The 26,833-nt window shown below is 36.7% G+C and overlaps 1 protein-coding gene across 1 annotated transcript; it reads right to left on the bottom strand.

Moving 5' to 3' along the window:
* LOC108639501 (N-chimaerin-like) lies at positions 1 to 25,058 on the bottom strand. Its single transcript, XM_025895007.2, has 6 exons — positions 25,036 to 25,058; positions 21,888 to 21,943; positions 14,646 to 14,677; positions 13,650 to 13,763; positions 852 to 1,140; positions 1 to 292 (listed from the first exon to the last, which is right to left on the bottom strand). Exons 4-6 carry the CDS (start codon positions 13,751 to 13,753, stop codon positions 116 to 118), a joined length of 570 nt encoding a protein of 189 aa, XP_025750792.1. The 5' UTR covers positions 13,754 to 13,763; positions 14,646 to 14,677; positions 21,888 to 21,943; positions 25,036 to 25,058; the 3' UTR covers positions 1 to 115.
* Positions 25,059 to 26,833: the final 1,775 nt, after the last annotated feature.

Here is a 26,833-nt window from a genome sequence, read left to right as displayed (position 1 = left end):
AAATAACTTCAAAAAAGACTTTCATATGTCAGATTTTCAATAAACAAAGTATTTAATTTAACACAATGGAATTTACATTATGTTTTCTTTTTAACTTTAGTCACTGAAACATAAATTAGATTTTAGGCAGCTGCTTTGTCTGCCCATTACCTTCCCTACCTCCTTTAATATTTTTATGTTCACTGGTTCTAAGATTTCTTTCTTGTTCATTTTTTTTATAATCCAGGACGCAATTACTTCTCAGCTGATAGTGCAACTCTCTGAAGAGAGCAATCCTTCTTCGTAAGACTGGCTGAGGCCAAAAATAGCTCTGTCAGCTTCTGATAGGCTGAACTTAGTCAAGTGAAATGTTTTAACATTTTATCAACTTAATGAACAGTCTTATTTATAATGTGGACAACTTCACTGTCGTTGTATGCAGACTACTGAATAGATTATGGAATGCGTTTGTTTGGGGAATGCTGAATATAATAGAAAATAAAATTTTTGACCAAAAAGTAGTTGTCTTATATACTGTAAACAATTTAAAGATTAAATATTGTTTGCCCATTTGAAATAAGGGAATGGCTTAATGGTAACATCTATAACTGTAAACATACCTGAAGAAAGGAATCTCACAATGACAAATAACTAACTGCCAAATCATGAAGATTTTCAATATGCAAAAATGACCACTATAAAATTCTATAACCAGTTTAAATATTAAATATTAAATATTATTATTAATGTAACACTGGAAATTAATATGTAGACTAAATATCTGCAGATACTTTTAGTACTTTATAGTAGAGTGAGAAGGTTAAAAGTAAGAAGTCTAACAGAAAAAAAAGTGTGGGTTAACAATTGCTTACCCTCTTTTCTGCTACCTCATCCTCTCCTGTAGACTCTTTGCCATCATGTTCATCTCTCAGGGTTGGCATATGCTTTTTGTGTGCTGGCTCTCTGTTTAAAGTTGTATATCCTATGTGTTCATAAATTGGATTTATTGTCATCTTGGAAATGTATTCAGCTGCCTTCGTTTCAATATAAAGAGTAATCAATCCATCTGTCACCAGGTCATGGATGGACTCAAAACGTTTCTCCCCAACAAAGTGCTTTCCATCGTAGTAGAGTCTGAAGTTTCTGGTTTGACTTCCAAATCTGCCTCAATGAAATGGGAAAGTGGTTTTTTTTAAAGAACAGTAAGCAGAATAAATAAGAGTAAGCAAGCCTTTGCAAACAACTAAAAACACTTTATCACTTAAAGCTGTGACTATGCTCTGTGTCTGGTCCAGTTGAGTGGAGAACCACTACTGAGCACACATAGGAAGGAGAAAACAACAACAACTGCAGATAGATAGCCAAAACAGTGACTGTCCCAGAAGGAGCTGTTTGTTCTTTTTTTCTTTTAGCCTCTCCATTATCCCATGGAAAAAGTGAAAAATTATTTCACACTCTTTATGGTTTTTTTTAGGACATTACTACTACATCACCATAGTCAATTCGCTTGGCTCTGATATGAAGAGTTCTCATAATAGAGTCTTCTATTACAGTTGATCAATATGGAGTTTTGATGCTGTCTCAGACCTCTGCGCCCCTGCTTGCTTGCAAGAAGAGGCCATTCAGGGTTCAGCTGAGCTTCAGTGCCAACAATTACACTGAAGCAGAACTGCTGCCAGAACTGGAGCAGCACAGGACAAAATGGCACAAGGGCAAGCATTCTTTATTCCTGGCCAAAGGCCCAGGACTAACTCTTCAAGCTTGGTACAAAAGTCCTTCTGTGTTATGCTTAGTAAGTCCCAAGCTTCAAGCAAATCTCTGTAATATACAGGATATATAACATGAAAGCTATCCAACACTGGCATCAGGGTGGAATAGGATTTAGATACGGGCTCTTAGCAACCATAAGAACGCCAATTTTACCTGAACGGTAGCATATTTTCACAAACTGTACATAGAATCTGCAGCAATTTTCTGCCTCTAAAGCAGTCTAAACATGAGAAAACACACTAGTGTTTGCACTTGGCAACAACCAACACACTTCCTGAGGAGAAGATGGAGGAAAGAAGCTGCTTTCACAGCTCACTCCAATGTTGTTCCTTGGTCAGTCAGCAGCAAGGGTACTGGGCCCCCTTACAAGGTCAGATCTGCCAAATAACTACTAAAAACTAAATCTGAAAGGATGGATTGCTTTCACTTTACAATCAAATGCTTCACAGGAGATGTTAAGAAACACAGTAAACACTGGTACTTTGTTGAAGTGGCTCCTCTTCTCAGTGGGGCCTTGCCAAACAGCAGAAAGTATAATTAATTTTAGACCTTGCCTCAGGTAAAATATTGCACTCTTCTTGAAAATATGGGCAAAACCCCATGGTTCTGCAATCTGCATTTTTTTCTGTGTTCTAAATCAAAATGCCAAACCTTCCCATCCCCCCTATCAATAGTCTGACAGTTACAGCAATTTCAGAAGCTGTTATTTCCACATAAAACTCAAATGTGAAGGGGCCCTCAGGAATCTGCATCCTGCTCAGTAAGGAAAGAGAATATGATGTGTAGGAACTACATGGGCATTTTACTGCAAATTAATAGTTACTTCCATGCACATTTTTATGCCACACAAACTAGAAGTTCATTGAATCAAACTGAAATGCAAGAAATTACAAAATGACAGAAAGAAATAAATTTTTACTTGATCCTAATTTCATCACAAGATGCAGTTCTGAGTGAATACAAGTAATTTAGAAAGCAGAAAGATAATGTAAGTTACAGAAGAAGGGGTAGATGCGTTCAGGTTCACTCTTCAGGGCATCTTTATACTCAACAGAGTGTTTGGCAAAAAAGCTTTGACCACGAGACATCCTCCTTGTATACCCTTGACTGTCAGAGAAGTCAACATGAGCCAAGAGTGCTCAGCACTTTGCAGTGCCAAAATGAGCAACCTTCACTGTCATCTGCTCAAGTCAGTGGGAATAATGCACACTGAGCACATACAAGCACCTTGATGTTAAACTTCATTGGGAGAACCAAATAAGTTTGAAGGTGAAGAATAATGGGCCTTAAATAACAATATACATTAGAATGACTTTTATTAAGAGATGTAGGTGAACTGCTGCTCTAATCAGTAACATCTGCTCTGACAGTACTTAGAGCAGAGTTTTAAACAAGCTGAAGGTCATTTTCTGCTCTCAGCTTTCTAGAAGAAAAAGTATTACACTAATCTCATCAAGAGAAGATAAGGCACAGAAAAACATCTCAGGGCCTATTACTAAGTGTGCATGGTGCCTTGACTTTAGCAACACCCCTTGAAGTCTAAAACTAGTTCTGAAGAACAAGACGACCAAATACAGAGAACAAACATAAGTTCTTAGAGGGTTAGTCCTCTTTCCATCAGGGTCAGAAGGCATGCACTCCTACTCCAGGTATGTTTTACTGAGCAGCCACTATGCTCTACATCTGTTCAGACTGCTGCACATAAAGTGTGTCTTTGAGAGATACTATAAGGAATAGGATTTCCAAGAGATGAATTGTTTGCCTTTATCTATTTTCTCATTTGTTCCAAACCAAACTTTTTAGTCTATTATTTTCTTATTGGATACATTGTGGAGAAACACACTGTTTTTCAAATAGAATCCTATTAGTAGCAAGGAGATAAACCCCCCAAAATCCCCACCAGTCAATGAAGCACCAATCTCCTACAAAAACTGTATCATCAATAGTGTGTCTCAGAATCCTGTTTTCTTTCAAATTAATTAAAATTTTTCCAGACCACACAATGACACTCTTTTGATTAAATTACAATATAAAAACAAATATACATGTTCAATTGAAAATTATTAATTAAAATTTAATCTTCAGTCCCTTCAGTCTTACTTAAAACTATGGTTTAAATTTTTCCATTACCAAGACTATTTTTCTTATGTTTACTTCCTATAACATTCCTGAAGTCTTGTTAATTATACATCACCGTGGCAACTAAGTAGAACCAAGATTTGATATTTCAACTTCCTGATGGTCTCTTCCTAGAGACAAGCACTAGTACCAGCTGGCTTTTGTTTAAGAAGTAGAAAGCAGGACACAGATAAAGTATGTTTTCTTTTGGTTTAAACAGGGGAGCATTAGATGTTTTTCCAAGAAAAAGAAAAAGGCCTCTGACATGTCAAACAGTCTCATTGTGTCCACTGCGCATTTGTTTGCAAGCAGCAGGACTACAGATAAAAGACTTTTTTTATTCCAAGTTGTCTGAAAAGCAATCACTTTGTCTAGTTCCTTTGGTTGCCAATGGGGCAGAGTGGATAACAACGTGGGAAAATGTATTAAACGGCAGAGCAAATGTGGCCAGTAATAAAGGGCCGAGGAGTTGAAATAGGTATCATACCATGAGAGAACAGAATAAGCCACCTACCCTGGATGTAGCATTCACTGAAGAAACAAAAGGAAGAAGCAAAGGACCGAGAGCCCATACATACTTTCTTACCATCTGAGAAGATGGATTTTTCAGTCCACATACAGAACTGTACAGTAGCTATTCACCACTTACACGGGCTATTTTATGATGAGAAGACTTTCTGGACAAAGGCGTTATTTAGAATATGTAGCTGCAACCACACCACAAAATTAATGCCCCTCAGGACTACTCGTGTCCTCCTTAGTTTCAAGCAACTTCATACACTGAACTGGGAAATGGTAAGCCTGAGCCTAAAGGTCACTTGGACTTAATCTTCCCTTGGAGAAAGAGTGTCTTAATGTACTTTGTGGCCAGAAGGTAGAAGTCTTACTTAAAATCAGGTGCCAGAATTTCAGTTCTAACTTCTGAAAACTCTCAACCAACACTTATGACCAGAGACTTGACACTCCATAAAAAGCCACAGGAATATAAGCAATATTGCAATCAGGAATGTCTCCTAATCATGCTGTGTTCTTGGAAATGAAAACAAATTATTCCACAGATCCTCTTTTGGCCCATTTCCTTGTCAAACAAACATAAGCCCTGCATGCAGCCAACACCTCTACACAGTTATCACTGAAGGTCTCCAACTCCTGAGAGCAGCTCCTTTTTAAATTTTATTTAATTATTTATTGGCAACAACATTTCTGAGAATGGCCAGGAATGAGGAATTGTGGAACTTGCCAACTTTCCAGAGTACCTGCCTGTATCAGAGGTTAATTACGCTGATACTTTTGGTCTGTGTGTGGCCCAGCCACCTGTAAAAGTTTTGTTCTTTCCCCGCCAAGTTATGAGAAAACAAGTACTGATAAACAGGTACTTCCTCCTTAGAGAGAGAGCTTCTTGTATAAACTGTTTTAATTGGTGTTCTGTGATTGGCTCATCATCTGTCAAGGACATTTGAAGGAGAAACCGAAGGGGAGTTGATGAGCCCTCAGACTCAATTAGAAAAGACCCTTGAAGCCTACTGCATATGTGGAAGGGAAATTCCATGAAGAAATGTCAGCTGATCAAGGAGTATGTATGTTATTAATATGCAGTCAGATCACTTGATACTTAAGGTAACTGTTACTGTTCTTGATCAGTGATAAACATTTGAAAATAATCTGTTTGCTTCGAACAGATGCATTATCTCTCCTTAGTACTGTGCTTACATGCCCTATTCCATTTAAACTTGATATAAGTTGCTGGGATTGATTTGATGATTGTATCAGAATCCATACCAATGTTTTAGGCAATGTTTTACTGCCTTTCCTACCTGATGAAAGTTCTGTACTTCCTGCAAAAAGACTCACTGTGGTTATAGGTTGAGACACATTTGAATTCCATATACACGTGGGAACATATTAAAAGCCTTCTCTTTAATTGAAACCTACGCCAATTTGTCTGGAATAAATACCTTCAGGAAACATTACTAGCAGGAACGTTAGTAAACTTTCACAGGTTCATATTAAGTAAATACTTGCAGGTCTTTACCAAAATTTTTTAAGAAATATTATTCAAGAGTTAATTTTACAGTGTGACTTCATGCTACTAAGAGCTTTCATATTACTTTAAAACAGAACTGTGTTTCAGTTCTTCGAAATTAAGGTATCAGCCCTCACCAGTGTCTGCTCAGTAAACTTCAAAATGTGCATGCAAATTTTGCTCTATGTGAAATAATAAATATGAACATGTTTGAGCATTATACTGTGGCAGTTCTCCATAGTACACAGTTGCAGTGGAATTTCCGTTGCATTTCCAATGTTGTTCTACTTCTAAATATACCAGAAAAACAGTATCATATATGTACATGGCAGGTTGTTTAAGATCTCAAAAAAAAAAAATCCCTAAGATTAAAAATAACTACAGGAAGATTTCTGTCCCAGAGAGATTTTGTCAAATCAGATTTGCCTTAAGCCACTGTTAATTTCAACCTTATAGTGCAGGTTTACTTACTTAAAGCTATTACAGCATTTGCTACTCACTTAGCTTGTTTTCTCAATGTATTCAATCTCTGATCTTCTGGTACTCATTCATTACATCTTTGCAAACAATGAGATTTCACCAATATACTCATCCTGCTCTCTAAAATGGTTTTTCCTCAAAGCTTCATTCCTTAACAATAAACAAGCATAATAATGTAAAATGAAATGTTTCCTGCATATATAACACACACTTAGAATTTTTGGGGCTACTAAGAGCTCATCAGTGAGGACTGGTAGCTTTTTTACTATTACATTCTGTTTTTCTAGAATACAATTTCTTCCTTCGGGCAAATGCAAGCAATAGCTAGGGCAGATGTCAATTTATTACTGAAACTGTTAGAGTTCATTTACTCATCTCAAGATACAAAAGAAAAAAATTAGCCTGATTCTCTTCCTAGCACCTATCAAATCAGAAGGAACCATACTTACATCAGCTGAGCTACACCAAGCATAAAGGAGGGAGAAGGAAGAGGAAAACTGGGCCAGATAACATTTATTGCTGTCAGTTGTTTTAGTGTTTGAATAATTCATAGATGTTTTGATGAAACCAATTATGAGATTAAACAACAATAGAAGGCTATTGTGTGTTGTCTTGAAAACATGTTTATAAAGCATCCATAGTATCTAGAGCTGAGGACTTTTTTGGTTATTAATGAAGCACAGGAATCAAGGTGTTTCTCCAAATACAAAAATTTCTAAATATGTATTCCAAAAACATACAAAAGAAGAGGCCAATCAAAAGGACTAACTAGCTTTTTCTAAAGGCAGTAGAGAAAAAGGGGCATTCCAGTAGAACCTGCAAGAGACAGAAACGATGTGCATGCTTTTGACGGGGAAGAGAGCGCAATGTATGCCATGTACTTGTATACACAATTTAAGTATCAACTGGTTGTACTACAATTTACCTTTTTACTATTTCAACTCCAACAGTGCCTAGAAGCTTCAAACTCAGCAGACCATACACCATAAAAATAGCACAGTACAACACAGATTCCTGCTCAGGAACTGTGACTGGGGGTAGTCTGAGACATGGGCTACTTTCAGTCTATCTGGCCCATTTTTAAGAGAACCTAGACTTTTGTCCTGAACAGGCATGCGAGACAATAGGGGAGAGAAAATATCCTCTCTGATGGAGAAATGAGGCATGCAAAACTTAATAGCCCCAAGCCAAGTCATATGTGAAGCCAAGAAGTGAGCCCAGATCTTCTGAGCTCCACCGTAGTACCTCACCACCAGCCCAACACCTCCACTGTGCAACAGATTACACCAGATCTTAGAGGTGTAGAAGGAGCTACAGTCAGGGTGAAGGACATGGCATAAAATGAACATGAGCTAAGTGCACTGAGCACAGACATGTCTTGGACAAGTTCTACCAAAAAAGTTCACAATACCACTGAAGCAGAGAATATTCCTCTGAGAAGTGCTGAACTTACACAAGCAGGAGAAAGACTGCAGCAAACTGAATTGCCAAAGATAAATTAGACACTCTAGCCAAAAGAAAACAGAGCTGACAACAACAACAGATGGGAAGAGGAGGGAAGGAGAACAGGAACACAGCAAGAAGACATGAACCATAAGGAAAAAAGCATTCTAATATGTGGGAGGACCTAGGTAGCCAGTTAATTACTCATTAAAGTTAGTAGCTATTTATTATTATTATAAATACTTAAGTGAAGCCATCCTAGTAGGGCCCAGGTGCACTTACATAAGGCAGATGACGTGCTGGACACCTATGCTGTTCACTGGTAGCTGAACCTTGTTATCGACAAACTAACAGAGTATATTATTTAGTGTGAAATTTTATATAGGGAAAGAAACTTTTTACATGTAAGATCATTTAAATAGAGGGCCAATTGTTTTACTTGAGAGCAGAAAAGCAAGATCCAAAATTTATCAGCGCATTTTCCCCTGGGTTTTTCAGCTAGCAGCCAAGGAATATTGTGTGAATATTTTAGAAAGGTTTCTAGAAACTGAATTCAGCCCTTGCTACTGCCAATCACTGCATTTGCAAATCAGGTAAAAAAATACACAGAAAGATATGCAAAGTTTAGTCTTTAAAATGGTCTTTATAATTTTTTTCCTACCAACTAGCATGATGTCAGAATACTGTTACCATGGTAAAATGAAGGGATGCAGTTAGCTACTGTTTTGCTGAGCTCCTTCTGACTACTTATAGATCAGCTGTGGATTCAGGATAAACTAGACCAAATTTTGATACATCCATAATTCAAGAAATGTAACTCAGCTATTACCATGTAGAAAGTAGTTTCAAACATTTCTTCTTTCCCCCATTGCTCTCCTATGTCCCAGTCTGTACAACAAGGCTTTTCAGCAGATGCACAGTTCTAACCTCTGAATTCGAGAAGCCTTTTGCAGATGTTGAATTCTACATGCGTAAGTAATCCCACAGCAATTAAGGCATGTTCTGGAACAGCACTACACACGTGTCCCAGAAGAGCCCACTGAAAATAAACAGCATCCGGCTACCAAAGCAGTTGTCCTCTGAAATTTAAAAGGTTCATCTGCAGCATTATGTTCTAATAGCCCACCAATGAGGTCTCTTTTTAAAATGCCAGTGGCTAGTTTCTTAACAAAATTTCATAATTTAGGGAGAGAAAACATGTATGAATTTCTTGCACAAAACATGTAGTTGGTCTGCTAAAATAAAGATTACTAATTTTTGACATTTATTTCACCTCAAGAATTCTTTCCTGGTGCTACATAATCTTGAATGTGCCCTAACTCCCAAACATAAAGAAAACATGACTCATAATCACAGCTCACATTATTACCTTTTTTTTTAAATCATGCTGCAGAACCTTATTTCGATTCGTTCTCAGTATCACAACAATAGAATTTGCAGGAAGGAAACCATGGTAACCAATTAACTGTGCTACAGCAGATATCTGCTCAAAAGAACATGCAGTACCATCACACTTCAACGCCTACCCACTAGTACAATCTCTACCCATTTCCTCTTTATCCTCATCCTAATTATTAAACAAAATCTCCACCACAAAAGGCTACATTGCAAACCACATCTTACTGTGACAGTCAGTTGCTGTAGGTCCTAACATTAAGCAATGTACTACTCTTTTGCCAAATTTAAAATTTAAAAGCAGACCTAATAGCTCCAGAAATCAATTAGGAATTTTTATTCTTTTAATCTGTTTGGAACATTGAATTAACATTATAATGTATTTTATATATTTTTATTGTAACAGAGACTTGCAGATATGTATGGACACAGATATATATCTACGATAATTTTTTATGTTACTAATTTTCCTTAACCCTCAGGATTGCAAAAGATTTTCAGTGGCATTCTCTGATTAATTAATTAGTAAACATTGGTGAATGCATCCATGATTAAGTACAGGCATTAAATAGAGTAGGGTGCTGATTTGTTGCTCTCATTTGTGTTTATGCTTTATTCTCTTTATCTGGTGTCTGAGCTGATACAATTTTACAGGCCTTAGGCTCTGAACATCAATTTTGTTTGAAGGACAGCTCTGAATATTTAGTCAAACTTATATACTTAAAACGACATTTAAATTATAATTTTCTTTTTCTTTAAGAACATACTTCTACCTCTGTTACAAATTCTGAGAAATTTGTTTTCTGAAAAAAACTCACCCTCTTTTGTTTCAAATTTAGATTTAAAAGGTAGTCTGCCTTAAAGAAGTCATGATCCAAATTAATTGCACAATAATGGATGAAAGTAGACAAAAATAGCTCATCAGAAGATGATCAAAATGCAGCTTCTTATATAAGTGGAAAGCAGATTTTACAGAAACTCAACAGCAACTTTAAAAACTGAAAAGTTTTTTTGTGGTTAACAGTCACCTTCCCTACCCTACTGAAGAAAAAATATTAAAAATCTTCACTTTGAACTCAGTTAACTATGCCAGAGCATCGCAGTAAGAATATTTGACTGCCTTGCTTAAATCTGCAAAAATATTGTTTTTTGCTGTCCTATATTTGGTCATTTAAGCAGTGCTAGGCTACGTCTGTAGTTATTGCAGCTCAGGAACAAGATCTTTAAATCTACTGAAGCTGGTTCTATTAAAAGCGCCACAGCCTAATGCTTCACAGTTGTCAAAAATTCATTTAAAAAGGTTTAGAGAACAAAGAACTAAAACACCGTGGCCCACTTCATCTTGAACATGATGTGCAGTCTGTCTGGTATGATCACACCTTTGAGATTTTAGACATCAGCTACAATAGCTCATGGAATCAAATTCAAAGTGTTCCATGATGATTTGAGGAGTTGTCTGGCTTGGGTCCTCAGGACAAAGCACAAAAAGCTTGCTCTTTTCCATTGTAGGAAAGATGACTGGAAATATTTCATTACAGAGACATCATACTTTGCCACAGAAAGGGATATGATCCTGTTTCACTAAACTGCTCTTCACGACTGGATGCACTGGGTTTTTCAGGATTCCCAGGCATGCTGACACAAACACAGGAAGAAGACATCTGCCAGAGCTGGACGTGCTGAGCTGTCTGTATCACTGAATTGCCTCCCTCCCCAGCAGAAGAAGTGGTAACTACAAGCCAGGAAACAAACCTATCTCAGTCTCAGCATCAGCTGCTCCTACCCAAAGGTACCACAAGACTTTTACGTCTCGATGAACCGGCATTTCATGATGCAACCACACTTCATAGGCAGTTTCCAATTTGCCCTAATCAGAATTGACAGACTGTCAGATCACCAAATCAGACAACAAACACAGTGACAGAGAGATTGAACAGATACACAGAAATACAGAGGGAATCAAGTGTTTATGCCAAGAGTCAATGGGTACCCTCAAGAATCTAAATTTTCCTTTTTTCATTTTTTTCCAAAACGTGCCTGAAAAGCAATCAGAACACATGGATATTTAATTTTATGTTTTGTCACTATGCTATTTGTTGCAGAATTAGAGAACTTCTAAAGCATTTCTATGTTAACTTCAAAGAATTCCATTAAACCTGTTCTGTGTCTTTATATAAAACTAACAGCCGACCAAGTTTTCTTTCCTCCCACACCTTCTAAAGGGTAAAACAGAGGTAAAGAAGGAAAAGCAAAAATCATAATGAAGTTATCTTAAAATTAACATGACTGTTTGAAGGACAGAGTGGCACTTAAACCTAGTATAAAAATATCAAAATGATTCACACAGCTAGAAGAGAAAGGGTGAAATTAGAGACCCTGAACTCAAAGTCTTCTGTTGAACTTGGAAGGTTTTGCTCATACAAACCACCCTACCGACAAGATCCATTTTTGGCCATGGAAATGACATTCTTAAATTCCTGCTGGGATTATCTATACTTCAGATAGGGCCACCTTTGCCATCTGGCAGTGTAGTGACACAAACACAAATGATGGTCTCAAAAATGCTATAAATTACAGGTAAAATACATAAACTCACGATGGGAATCACAGCAAACTCCTCACAATTAGGATGAGCAGACTGCAGAAAGGGCCTAGTCTTTAAGAGAGGCTACAATGTCAGCAACACAGTCAGTGGGCACATTGGCTAATGGGTATATTCTGCATACATAATTCCAGGGAGAGGAAAAATAGAAACTGAGCAAAACTCTCCCTCCAGTCAGTGGAAACACAGACTCCTGCTACACTTTCTAGTAGAGAGAAGAAGAAATCCTAGTGGTAAAATTCCCATGTGTGGAATACATGGCACTGCAGCTCACAGAGCTCCTAAGGTATGAGAGTAAAGACCCTCATTCATACATTTCAAAGGTCAACAGCAAGACAACAGGGCATTACCTGCTGTGGGATGGAAACCAAACACCTAGACCCACTGCCCTTAACACACAAGTCATTCAGGTAGCACTTAAACATAATGAGATGGCTATAAGATGCTTCAGTTTCAGATTCTGACATGTTTTGCTGAATGCTCAATTTCCTCAAAATAAATCAATGATAACACCTTTGCTACCACTTGAAACCTTTTCCCAAATTGATCACCAATAGTTATCCATTCTTTTTTCTATTGGGTATAAAAATTTATTTTATTGCTTCTAAAGTTTCCAGTTGCTTTCAAGGTTTCCAGTTTGAAAGAGATATTATCAAACCTAAAAAAAAGCCATCTTTTGACTTGCTGGACTGGAGGCGCATTTGAAACACAAGCTGTAGCAATACATCCTACAAGATGCTCAGCAGCTTTGTCTTTGACAGTCTACAAGGCCCTAAGCCTTCTGCACCATCAGAAGCAAGGGGCAGGAGCTCTGTCTTCAAGCCAGGTGTTACAACAACTGTTTTCTTTTTAGTTTTAAATGAATATTGTAAGAGCAGAAGAAGATAAAATTGAGTACTGCTTTAATAAGAAACCAAATTTATACTCTTAATGCAATACGGTGTAAATTCTCTTTGGAAAGAATTTCCAAAGATTCTCTTTGGAATCTTATTACTACAGAAACAAATATACCTCACTAAAATATACCTTTTTTTCCCCTGAAAAAGAAAACTGATTCATCACAATCTATTATTTCAAGATATCATTATTTTAATTAAACTCTTATTTTACCCATATCAAACTTTTAGTAACTGCATCTTCTCCTTCAATGTTTTTCTGTCCTGCTTAGATTTAAAACATTGCTAATAATCACCATCTCCCATTTGAGTACTTAGGTGTGTAGCACAGGCCAAAATAACCTTATTTTCTTAAAAGTAATGAAACTATTTCAAACCTACAACTACTTTTATTTGAGCTCTTATTTCAGTTTTTTATTTCTATCTGATCCACGTGCCAGAATTTTGCAGAATGAAGGAAGCGGATCTGCAAACATTGTTAGCTAGCAGGTGTTCAGACAAAAAAACACTCCTGATTTATTACCATCCCACAGAGGGAGAACTAAGTGCTCCTCAGCAACAACTAGCTAGTCAGTAACTCACACGGTAGACTAGTCAGGGGAACTCATACAATGCCTTTTATTTCTTGACCACCTGCTCTCCTGATATCTGCATGGGGTCACATCTGTAACATAGTGGGAGAAGTGGGAGAAGTGGCAAAATGAAGCACCACCAGCAAAACCAGTTGCTATTATCCTGATGGTGCAAACAATAAGGAATGTTAGCACTTCAGAAAGGGCTAGGGAAATTCAAAGACACCAAATCTGTAATTAGGGTAAAAAAGTACCATGATTTAAAAAAAAAAATTAAAACAATTACAAGGAAGTTTAAGATCTGAGGTCAACAACACAGTAAAGTCTTCTGAATATTTCATAAATTTAAAAATGAAATATTAATTACCGACCTTAATGCCAAAGTGTAGGTTCCAGGTTGCCTTTGGCTTTCACGAATGAGATAGCTTCCCTCTGCAACACTTAATAATTGGTCAGCTTCCTCCCTTGAGATCATCCCATGGAATCTAAGGAACAAAAATTTTTTTGAAACACATGCCTTTTCTCTCTTAAATCACCTTTTGCTCTTCTTTTAAAAAGCACCAGCCACAGTAATTAAAAAAGAAACAAACATTAAAATGACTGATTTGCAGGAATCTACAGCTTAAATTAATCTCCCTTTCTGCCTGTATTTGAAGTCACTTTAAATGGTTTAGAAAGGCTTCTAGGAAACAATATCAATGAAACAACTATATTGCTTTTTAAATCTGCATCTATCAATTTAATATGTAGAAATAAATCCATTCTCTCCTGCTGGCTTCACATGTTTTGTGCCAGTGGCATGCAATCAAATATTCTGAAGCATTCAAGGATATTATATGCAATCCCCAAGATTTTAGCAAGTTGCCATAATCTCAGTAATTACTGGTGTAATGACCTAGCAACACTACACATCTTTTACCAAAATAAACCTAAGTAAGGTCTTTGTTTCTCCACACTAAATCTAACCATCTTTGCCTTAGCAACCTGAAACAGAAGACACATACAGACTGTACATATATTGCATTTCTGATCCAAATATCTTTTTTCCTACACAGAAACACCTTTTTGCAAAGCCAGCTGGAAGGGGAGGTAGAAAAAGACAATCCTTTGAAAGTATAGAAACACATGTATGTTTTTCTCACTTAAAATAGCACTCAGTGATATCCATATCCATCAGAAACTGCAGCTGTAATTTTAGGCAGACAAAAGTGATAGTACTGCAATAACAATTTGATGGTGAGCAAAGGCACACTGCTGTAAAACATACAGAAGAAACACAGGGCACAGAGTAAACACTTGCCACCTTCTGTAACTAGTATCAACCAACATGTTCAGATAAATCACTTTTAGAGGTGTATGTTACTTACTCTCTTCCATAATATTTGGGTCTGTTCTCTACCTAGAAAAAACAACAGAAATTGTAATGTTTCATAACAAGAGAACCTATACAGTAAGCATACTGTCCACAATATAGTATTAAAAATAGAGAGGGATATAATGTGAAAGTACAGGCAAAAATCATCTACTATCCAGTATTTCTCCTGTGATTAGAACATAGGGAAACCATAGGTAGGCCTTCAGGAAACACTGCACTTCTGAATGGCCTGGAGTGAGACAGGATGAACCACTTGGATCATATCATCCTCAAGACTCTGCATATACAAACTGATGGCATTGAATATTTCTTGTACAAGCTGCCAAAAAGGGAGAACAAAGTTTGAATTTCATGCATGTAAGTGCACAGTATTGTTGAGTGCACTAATAGAGCGAAACATCTATAGAACACTTAAATTTAAAGGTTACCTTCCATCACAGAGCTGCTGGTGCCACTGCTGAGAGAAATAAAGCCACTACCATATCCTTTCAGAGTGAGGGCAAATGCTTAATTAAAGTGCCTAAATTAAAGTGAATTAAAGTCATCAAGTGCCTAAGCCTTGTATTTCTCAACTTCATTAAACTATGTGATCTGTAGTATCAACTAAAAGATCTCAACAACAGGTATGCATGTGTTATGTTGTGTAATTCCAATCTGACTGTGCTCTAGAGACCATACTGCATAAATGCACACAAAATGCAAGGGTGTCAGATTGCAATTTGCCTGATAATTATTTTGGATGAAATAATGCATCTGCATTTTTCCAGAATGTTTAGAGCTAAGTGAGGAATGGCAGACCTCACAGAAATCAGCTCAATAATCTAAACCACCAGATTACCAGGTTATCCTTTCTTGATAAATTTAAAGGAGGAAACTCTTTGGGGAGTAAAATTCAACAGTTATGCAACCTGAGTTACAAAAGTATAAAACAATTCAGCTACACTGAAACATAAAATACAGTAAACTGCCACTTCAGTTTCTTTTTTCCATCTTTTCAACAGAAAACCTATTAATATTAGCACTTTTCACCAATTATTTCAGTGGAGTATAAAGATTTCAGATGTCCAAAACAACAAAAACCAACATACATCCTGATGTACAGTCTAAGAACAATTCTTCCCCATTCCCAGCATATAAAAAGCTATTGTGATGGTTCATCACTTTTGAAAAAACATTCCATCACTGAAAAGATTTATCTTGTACTAAAAGATTTCCTTTTCCTTTATAAGAGCAAATGAGAGTTGACTGGTGTTATAATTGTTTTCAAAGGGCCTGAAGAGACTTAATAATTTCAAAAAAGAAGAAAGGTCTTAAATATTTTTTGTTAAATGTAGGCTATTTCTTCAATAAGAAGATAGCAATATGAACAGAGAAAAAGTGAAAGCATTTTATTGTTGATATTACAGAAACTTGCAACAATTCCTAACTAAACCCTTAAGCCAAGACACTAGTTTCAGGCAGTTATTAAAAGAAGAATCCTGTCATGAATAAGATTTTGTTGTCTGTCTACTGAGATTTTATATTTATCTCAGTGAACTTATACGACAGAATTGGAAAATTTATATAAGCAAAGGCATTCCTTTTCAGAAATGGATTACTAATGTGATAGAGCATCTTCAGAGTACTTGTAATTCCTACGACAATTTATAATATACTCTGTGTGCAAATATTTGAAAGTGTGAATTAGCAGAAGACTGAAGCAAAGCATGAGAAAAAAAGCTCCACTGGACTTCCAGTCAATTGTAGCTGGGCTTGCAGTTCATCTTGGTGGATGATGAGTTAAAAAGGAAAATAACCACTTCTGTTAACTCTGAGTCTCTACTGATCAGTTTTACCAACTTGCAAAAAACCTTTAGTATAAATGTTGATGTGCAGCACTGTCTGCTTATATAAGACTTAGTGCAGCTGGAACCTCAATTCGCTGAGTTTTATTGCCTGTTTGTGTTTTGGGTTTTTTTCCACAACTTTTTACATTTATGATAATATTAGGGTTTTTTGACATCTAGATTGAATACATACATTAAGATTTTAAGGAAATTCCACCAGAACTCAGCAGAGGTCTTGTAATTCATTCAGAATTAGCTGGGCTACATACACAGTGCAGTTCATGTGTACTTAAAAAACCACACAGATTCCCTGTAAGCCAAATTTACCATGTAAGACAGTAAACACTGTTCTCCAGCTTCCCATAAAAAGTGTTTTTACACAAACTATACTCCTAGCAACTCAGACATAGCGTTTGTTCTTACTTTAGGTATCCTTAGCTGCACCAGAACCAGAAGCAACATGCAGCTTTTTTGGTCTTTTGTGTCTGCCTGGACTTCACAAAGTTCCTGACTGATCATATTCTACATAATTAATTCTACAGTTTAGAATCACAGGCACCCACGTATCCTCCCATTGTACATGAGCACTGAAAGCCAAAACATTTTAGTTTAGAAGCTTCATTAGTCTAACTTTAACAGTCAGTCATGCTTAAGGAGACAAAACCAAAACATCCATCTGGACTGGAACTAAAACCCACCTAAGAAAGGAAATACATTTTTAAATAAGATCAAAGCAATAGCAAGAACTTGGTCATTTTAGCTAAAACTGTTAGCTGAAAATACAGTATAATTATCCTCTGCAGAGTTTCTTTCTGATTTGGCAGTATTTCTGGACTGAAGTATCATTAAGCACAAGTAAAGGCAACCTTAAGTACTTAATTTTCTCTGTATCCAGCAAAGATCAGCTGACTGCTCTCTTTTGACTTCTCTGGACATTTTATTTATGGGAAAAATTTCCTATTGTTGTTTGTTTGGCAAATTTTTAAAAATTGCTTCTAACTTAGAAAAAAAAAAAAGAAAAAAAGGTGAGATATTTGTTTTCAGTGTGTATACTTGTATATCATTGATGCAGAGGCCACAGGAAAAAAATAAGATCTCCCTATGATACCTGCAAGAAACATAAAAATCAACAAGATATCCACCATTGTTTAATTTCTGATTTTTTCAAACTGAGGTGTGAAACCAAGGAAACCAAATTTATAAACAGGTAAGTGGGGCAGATTTGGCAAGTACCTTATGGTAGCCATTCCTTTGGAAAAGAGCTTAGCTACCACGAAATTTGGGAAGTCAACCTGGCCGAATATCCTACAGAAAAAGCCACCTTTACAAACAGCTCTAAAAAGGATGTGCATTATATATGCCCATCTATATGTTTCTTGACTACTAACATTGTGACGTTTTCACAATACTACACAGAGATGCTGTTTAATAGGCTTCTTAACTACTAGCATTGAATGAGGATGAAGCCTCCCAACAGGACAGAAAAGGTCAGTGCTTTTAATTATATCCATCATACGTATTTTTTCATATAGTTATTTAAAATTTAGCATGCAATGCTTTCATATAGCAGTCAAGGATGCCCTAAATACGCCTGCACATGCATATGTAAAAGATTATATGCACAAAAAAATACAAATTTCATAGAGGAAATACAATATTAATTGGACAAACAACATTATAATTTGGATGCAAGCCTCATGCAGAAGTCAGATGAATGTTATGGAATCATCAACTTTAACCTCACAGAATGTTAAAAGCCTTGGCTCTGCTGCACCTTCACAATAAAAAATCCCAAATGAATGCAATGCTTTTTTACTTCTGAGCCCTTCCACTGATCTGTGTGTTGCTCTAATATGAAACTGGTGTAGCAGAGCAGAAACTTGAATTCTTTGTATTTGAGAAGCATTTCATTTTAAGTAGGTCATTCTGTTGAATACACCTCTCGGTATCAGCACTTGTACAACGTGTGCCTTTGCACATTAAATAAAAGGTTGGGGGTTTTATGGTGTAATTTCCAATTATTCTTTAACAAGCGCTTTTTTCCCTTAATCATCACTTTTGCTTATGTCAACAAGTGGATTACAGTAAGGCAAGAAGAGCAATTTTTGTGCTAATACCTCACCAAATTACATATTGTTCCCTCCTACTGACCTCTTTGATGTTCTCAGGACCAAGATTCTTTTCCTAATATTTATGAATTTGTTTATACAGCTGAATAATTCAACCACTTAGGAAAAGATTCTGCTCCCCACTGACTCATGCATGGTTGCTAATAGAAACCCAGCTGAGAAAGAACAGATCACAAAGCTCAACACAAGCAGAAGAGGCTGAGACTAGAGGGAAAGGTTAAACAAATTACTGCTCGCTGAATATATTTTCACTTCAAATCAGCTCAGCTGCATAAATTGTTCAACACTTATAACGAAAACCAGTTATGTGCATTATAAAGAATTAATGCAGAAGTAGGAAAATGCACACTGATACCATATTCTTTCAATTTTACCTTTATTAGATAAAAATAAGCTTCAAAGAACTTTTTTGAAAATACTCTGATTCTTTAATGATAAAACCTGTATTTAACGTGTTCTGTTCTGCAGCTAAATACCTGGAACTGACTGATTCTTTCACAGTTCCATTTTATCAATTCTCACTGGTTTCTAAATCTGCAGCTTTTAGTTCTTAGTTTCTACAACAATGTTCATGGTGCAGACACAAGCTTACACTGCAGAGTTCAAAAAGCTGTTTTAAAATACAGAATATCTCATTTTTCTGTTCACTCTGTCACAGGGATACTTTTACACTTATTTAAAGTTTGTCATATGTTATCATCTTGTTCTGGAATAAATTCATAGAAATATGACATCAAAGGCACTAATGTGTTGCCTTTCTTTTTTCAGTGATGACAGGACTTAGCAGAGTGTTTTGATTGTTTGTGGTACTTTTGCCAATCTCCCATTAACAGGCTATCAGTTCATAGAATTAGGAGGACCCCTCTATGTAGGGATGCAGAGAGATCAGGTACCCTCCAAAGAGCTTGGATGATTAGTTCATGCAGGACACCACTCACACATGCCAAATATTCCTTTGTAAACCAGTCCAACTTTTCAATTTGCTACCTGTATAGCTAATAAAATTTTCTAATTTAAATTCAGTGATAATGAGGATGAGAAAGTTGTAGTACTCAGTGTGATTCGTATTTGAAGAAGTTTTACACAGATGCTTCTATATTTGGCTGGCAAGAGTAAATCTCTTGTTTGATTCTAAAAAGAAGACCAATAGCTGAAAGATTTTCAGCACTCCAGAGGCAGGAGACATTTTTAATTTTCATATACTGAATACACATTTATGTCTCTGCTTATTTGACCGGATAGAAACAGCACGAAGGAGAACTCGGTATAAAATTTGCTTGTAACTTCTTATCACCTAGGGCAAAGTGACCCCAAAGCATTTCTCTGCAGTCAAACTAGCATGGGATATAATGCCAACAGATCTTACTGAATATACCAGACTTCTTTTATCAGTTTACAGTTTCTTATTGACTACAGGGTACATATACTTTGTGCAGCTGACATGCAAAATATTTATGAGCATTACACTATAAGTCTGCTACTATGGGGGTAAACAACAGCAGGATTCTGAGATAAGACTCAAAAAATAAAAGGCTACAGTGATTATTGTACAGCTGTAACATCAGCACCTCAATGAACAGTGTCAGAAAAAAACTACCAAAAATCCCTTAAAAAAATACCTACACATACTAGCACTTCTTCCACCAGGGAAATACTTTTGATGAGAGGATGAAAAAACCAACCGTCCAGCAGCACTTTACAGCAACAAACACAATCCATTGGAGGAAAGGAATAAAATACTTTATCCAGGTGAGCACTCTGAACAATCATCAACCAGTACTGTAAGACAAAGCTTTTACAAGAATTCAGATACTTTGTATATTACTGTAATGAAAAAATGTATCATAGACAACACACAAAATAGAAGAGAACCTTCTTAATGTTGCAATGGGAATAAAAGACTGGAAAACCTTCCTTTTTTTCACAGCTCAGATCTTATCTTCTGTACTTACCTTTCCTTCAAATCTCCATCCCAATTTATTCGATGTACATAAGATACCTGCACAACAATTTTAACAAGAATACCTCTGCTTGGACACTCATTAACAGTAGAAACCCTTGTCAAAACGAACTTTTGGCTAAAATTCTTGTAAAATTCGTGTGTTGTTCTTTTCTATAGCTATATCTTTCCCAAGTGCAATAAGTTACAGCTATACCTTTTTTGAAAACACAAATCTATCAAATTCACAAAGGAAAGCAAGCATGCTTCCACTACGTGCAGTATTTCACTTTTGTTTAATCTCTACGTTTTATTTTAAAAATTTACAGACTACTTCACAGAATGACAATTGGGCATTTGAAGAGATGACAGAGAAACACCCATTTAATTCTGTCAAGTAATTCTCCTTGTGATCTAAACTATAAGCTACTACTGTTCCAGACAGTGTTAGATCTCTCTGTATTTATTACTACATGAAGCAACTAACATGTCTCAAAGATTAATTTTCTTTCTCTTGGCAAAGATTAAATTTCTTTTTCTTTTGATAAAAATACTCAATTTTTATTGTAGCCATGTAATAAACTTCAGTTATTCAGTAAGAGCTGTGTGTTGTAATGCTGCCTAACATTTCAGAATTTTTGAAACTGAAATTAATGTTTCCCAGGTTCCCAACTGAAGCTTCAAGACAGACATAGTTATGAGTAAATCTTGCTGGCACCCATGTTTGGTATCAGTTAAACCCTCCAGCACCTCAGCTCTGGAGAGGTGCTGCTCTGCTGAATGGTAGCTCAGGGCACACTAGAATTTGGGGTCTGACTCAACAGCTGACACCATGAGCAGGTGCTTCTGTATCACTGTCTATCAATGGGATCCCATAGTTACCAGTTCAGTCTTAAAATCTGTGGCTCTGTATAGCTTAGCTCCTGCTATTAATGAGTCCTAAGTATTACGACTCAAATAACAGCACCAGGGTTCAGTCTTCCGTCTGCTCATTTATTTTACACATCTAGCAGTGATGTCTGGACAAACAGGTACATAGTCCCCCTCTACAGCTCTGCTCTTGCTTCTTTGAATTTCTGACCAAAAAAGGAGAAAATGTGTGTTCATGTATCTAAGAATCAAAAACTATTAAATGATTCTCAGGTATACACATGATACTCAAAATGCTTTTAATTCCATTTTTAGACCAAATGGATTTCCAAGTACCAGTGCCCCCAAGGCTACTTGCTCCAATCACAGCACAAAAAGTGTCCCAAAGAACCACTGCTGGGGTTGGACACAATTAAGTATAGACATGGAATTACTGGACTCTATAATAAACTGAATGTCATAATACCTACCTCACGAGTGCAGGTTATTCTTCTAGGATGGGGAGCTTCCTGTTGCAACTGATACACTGGGAGGAGGCAGAAGTTAAACTCTAATTAATACAGAATCATTGCAGTAGTTAGACATTTTAACATTAAATATTACTGTTTAAATAAGGAGACTTTCTACAAAGTTTAATGCGAGGATACTAAGGATACCAAAGTCTCAAAATTTACCAATATGTGGTCAGAAAAAAGAATGTTGCTAGCCAAAACAGGATATTGATTTTCTTTACAATTAATTGATCAAGTAATATGGAATAACTAGGTGAGACCAGTTAAGTTTCCAACAAGATCAGAAAAAGAATCATACTAAACACAAATTAAAGTTTATTATATGCCAAATCAGGTTGCTGTCAGACTTTCTTCAGTAAACAGATGGAGCCCCATCCTACTATGCTGAGCACACAGTCATATGTCAAGACAAGAACCACTGAGAACTATGCAGTATCACTCTGCTTTTGCCACTGCTCAGTGATGACCTTTCTGAAGAAAGATGGCCTTTGCATTTGCAGATCAAAAGACATCAGGAGTTGAGCAGCAGAGTAAAACAGTTAAAGTCCAAATTAGGACATACACTTACTTACATTTACATCTTCTCTCCTCCTTTTTCTCTATTTTTAAAATAAGCTTCATCACACCAGAATAGATCTTAGGAACCACATGTAAATTTAATGGTACTAGTATGTGCAGACTTTCTAATATAATACCAACTTCTACCCCAACTGAGTGTGGTTTGGCAAGTCTCCTTCAAAATGAGGCTGTCAACACTAAGTTAGTATTTGAACAGTACTCTAGAACTGACAAAATTGACATCTGGAATTGTAATCTTTCAAAATTAAATTATGTTTCAATTAGTACTAATACCAAGGTCTAATAATATGTGTTATCACCTTCTTAAGGTATTAAGACTATACACTAATTTAACAAATACAATTTGACTTCATTACACTTCTCATTTGATTACAAGTCTTTTCCACTGGCAAATGCTGTATTTATGGGCTAAGTTACACTGGAATGGAGAAAATGGCAAGATGCCAGATGATCACAGAGTCATAAGATAAACTGGAAAAAAACACTGCCTTTGTTCCACACAAAAAAAGCTAATGGTTTTTCCTGTTGTTACTAAAATCGATCCTTACCATTTGGTACTGGTAATACCAGAATGATTTCTGCAAGTGATGAAGATCAGCACATTGGTATATAAAACTGCAGTTAGCATTTCAAGCATAGCATGACCATTTATTTTGCCAGCAGTTCCCTAGCTTTTCTTGTAAAAGCTGTATTTGATGGCACCAGGCCTTGTCCATATCTAATTCTGAAAACTGCAGAGCCAAGTTCAAAGAAAAAAAAAATAAAATTACAGATCGAGTATGGATTTTTCTGAATTTCAAAGAAGAGCAGTGGAGACTTACGATGGGCACGGTCTACAGAAATTGGTTGAAAACTGAGAACTGTTTTCCACCTTACTTCAGCCAGGCTGAAAAGATTTTCTGAAAGGAAATTATTTTTCACCAATGGCAGTACCCTTCTTCTCTTCCAGCAAGAAGCACAGCAGGTTGACTAGCTAAGCTACAAAACAGGATGCCTATCCCTCCTCCTCTAATTGATGTATGCAATTCAAACCATTCAACACGAATTTCCTTGCTGTAATTATTGCCAGGAAAGTCAAACAAGACATTCCTCTTAATCTGTCATGAGACAGAAACATAATCAAACCCTGTGATTCTGATCTTACTTCTGAACCACATGAAGGGTTCACCATGGCAGGCAAACAATGATGTTGTAGGAGAGTGGGTGCATACACATTTGCATGCGCCCATGCCTTCAGCTCCTGGCAAGGTGCCAATGAAGACTGGGTATTTAGAGAGCTTGTACCTCCCCGTTACAGATTATGGCAGGGAACAAACCAAACAAGGAAGCAGTGTTCCCCAGTTCACAGAAGGTACACTGAAAAAAATACTTTAAACTGTTCTCTTAACACTTACTCTCTTTCTAACCATGGTTCTCACCAACCCTTTAAGAACACTCCCGTATCTCTGACTGAAAAGTCTCCCACAGTAGGATGGAAACCTTTTGAAATAACTACATTTTATCAGGTGCTAAATCTCCCCAACCTTTAGAGGGGCCTTTTCATGGTGTGAAATGTTGCTTGAGCAAATCCTTTATCCCACCTGAAGACATCGAGCTGAATATATACAAAGTAATGCAAGTGTAAGTCTGATGTCCCTAAACTGCTAAGTGTGTTATACACACAAACATTCTGCTTTCAAAATCTGCTTTTCACAGAAGACTCTTCTTTCTTGCTGTGTTTCCTTGAGTCTCAAAATGTCTTACATCTTGGGTTTTCTATCTACAAAGAACTAGAATTTATAGGTGAGATACTATGGGAAGCTGAGATGCCCTTTTACAATGCCATTTGTCTCATGTTCTCTTCTATGTCCCTGAACCTTCATTAGCCCAGCCAAACAACAGGTCATTCCTTTACGTGGAATTCTTTTGCATTTAAAAATGTAATCTTGGTTGTGCTTTTTTATGGGTTTGAGTTTTTTGGTTTGTGAGGGATGCACGCCAGGCCAAACAAACGCTCTTGTTTTACCCCATCATTTTATGCACAGTGTGAGCAAGCATTATGCTTGCTTGCACTCAAGCCATATAGTTATTACAACTAAGGGCAGCATGGTTATAAAAAGCAACAATATTACATCACCAAATTCTGGAGGAAAACAATTTATTTTGAGTCTTTTTCTAACCAGTTCAAGTCTCAGCTCTAGTAATGCAAGGTACTTGATCACAAGATACCTTAAAAGTTTGTAAGGTCACCAACTTTAAGGCATGAATAGAATTTATGTAAATCCTGGTCTAGGCAGCCAAACTAATATAAGTCAGACCAACCAGGAGTGGGACAACTAAGTTAATAAGTGCAGACAATCCACTACTCCAAATAATCAATGCTCACTTGTCCTTGGAGATCGTTCAACTGCACTATCTCTAAGCAGCAATGAACCCCTTGATGCTTCTTAAACTCACATTCTGATGAAAAGAAAAATAAGTCTTTTAAAGCACCCAAGCAAAACTTTTTCAGCTCTGAGTTGGAGAAAAAAAGCGCTGAGATACTTACAGTAAGATTTCCAAACAGGTGGTCTGTATTCATCAGTATCTGAAAGAAAACAAAAATTCTTAATGTTGTGTTGGAAACATTTTAACACAGAAATAACCCTGCAGATGCACTTGCAGAATTATTAAGATAAATATTGCACCTAGGTTCTAAATTATTATAGAACAACCTCTTACAAGTTCCCCCTCTTTACTCAAATTAAAACCGTGAAAAGGTATTTTCTTTATCCAGCTAGAAAAACTAAAGAAATACATTTGCAAAATGGCAAACATGCAGATCAGAAGCCAACATACTGTGAGGGGGAAGGGGAATTCATATTATTTTACTATACATATGTCTATAAATTGTATTTTAAACTACATCAGAAAGATTTTTTTTAATCTCAATTTATATTTCAATAAATGGGTTTCCATGCAACTTATTCCTGTCATTAGCTTTTTCCTCTTCTGGACAGCAATTAACAACTCCTAAAATAAAACCAGAGTATGAAAGTACTGTGAAATATTTTGAAAAAAAGAAGGATTTTTTTTCATACAGAGTACAAACTCTATTTGGAAGTAGTGAGTATGTATTACAAGTACCAACATAATTTTAATCCCAAATTTTAATTCTCAAATCAAATTAAAAAAAAATAAATTTCAGTGTCTTCTAGGTTTCTGTCACCCTTATGGCTCGCTGACAACTAATCTGACGTTTTGAGCTCAGGGCTATGATGCAAACTTCAACTCTGATCCACTGTTTTACCGCTCTTGACCAGCTTCAGTTTCGATGTTACAATCACTGAGGCTTTCTGCAAGATGCTGTGCTCTCTGCCTTGGAGCTGGTGAGAGTTACTCCATATGCATAACACTACAAGGTCACAAGATGAGCCAACCACACACCCAGTCTTGCTGTCTGAAGCCTCTTCTGACTGCAGCATTCATATCTGAGCTCTGTTTGCAATTCTCTGCTTGCTGTAACTACCTGCAACAAACCCCAAATTTCTAGTTTTTATTATAAGGTTACGTAAAGATCAAGCAATCAGGGAACCTGTTGCCTGAATTTTAGCCTGAGTGGCATCTACACTTAAAGAGTCCTTAAGGCCTGCAAAACCAAGCCTGAAGCACGGAAAGGATTTTGCTTTGCCTCTCCTTAGGGTAAGGAATCTGTCTTCTTCAGATACTTGCTGTCGTCCATTTCTCTCACATATAGTCATGCCAAAAATCTCTAAATTAGAGCTTGGAACAAGGTATTTTCCAGTTTAATTGACACAGACTTGCTCACATCCTCTCAGCACACTCTCTGCCCTGTCTGCACTGTAATTTTTTACCCTGTATTTTAGCTCTACACATGAAGAGGATGCAGTCCTTGTAAACTACCTTGGTGGCAGTGGGTTTTATGAATACAATCCATTATGATTTTATTATTGAGGCAGCACTCAATTAAACTGCCATCCCCCAGAATATGATGGGTTTTGATCTTTGGAAGGTCCTGCAGATGCTCTACCACGTCCTGCGGATTGGCCCAAACACCTTGAATCTGCAGAGAGACCTTAAGCAGCTTGCACTGTACTATGGCAGTAAAAGCAAATCAGCAGCAACAGATGCAGCCATGGTTATTCATTCCTACTTTGATACCTTTAATTAAGGCAGTGCAAGTCGATTCATTCCAGAAGCATTGTAATGTGATCCCTTAGTAATGCAATGTCACATGGAAAAGGGGCAAAATTTGTAAGTAAAAATAATAGCTTTAGTCCCAGAAGACAACTCTTACCCCACTAGCTGAATTTGCTTTTTCTACACTCTGTTTTTTGGCAATACAT

The sequence above is a fragment of the Manacus vitellinus genome, unplaced genomic scaffold, assembly GCF_001715985.3.
Source record: "Manacus vitellinus isolate BGI_N305 unplaced genomic scaffold, ASM171598v3 scaffold_20_pilon, whole genome shotgun sequence".
In the NCBI taxonomy this organism is placed as follows: domain Eukaryota; kingdom Metazoa; phylum Chordata; class Aves; order Passeriformes; family Pipridae; genus Manacus; species Manacus vitellinus.
The sequence above is the reverse complement of the archived record's forward strand: the minus strand, read 5'-3'. Positions and strand labels throughout refer to the sequence as shown.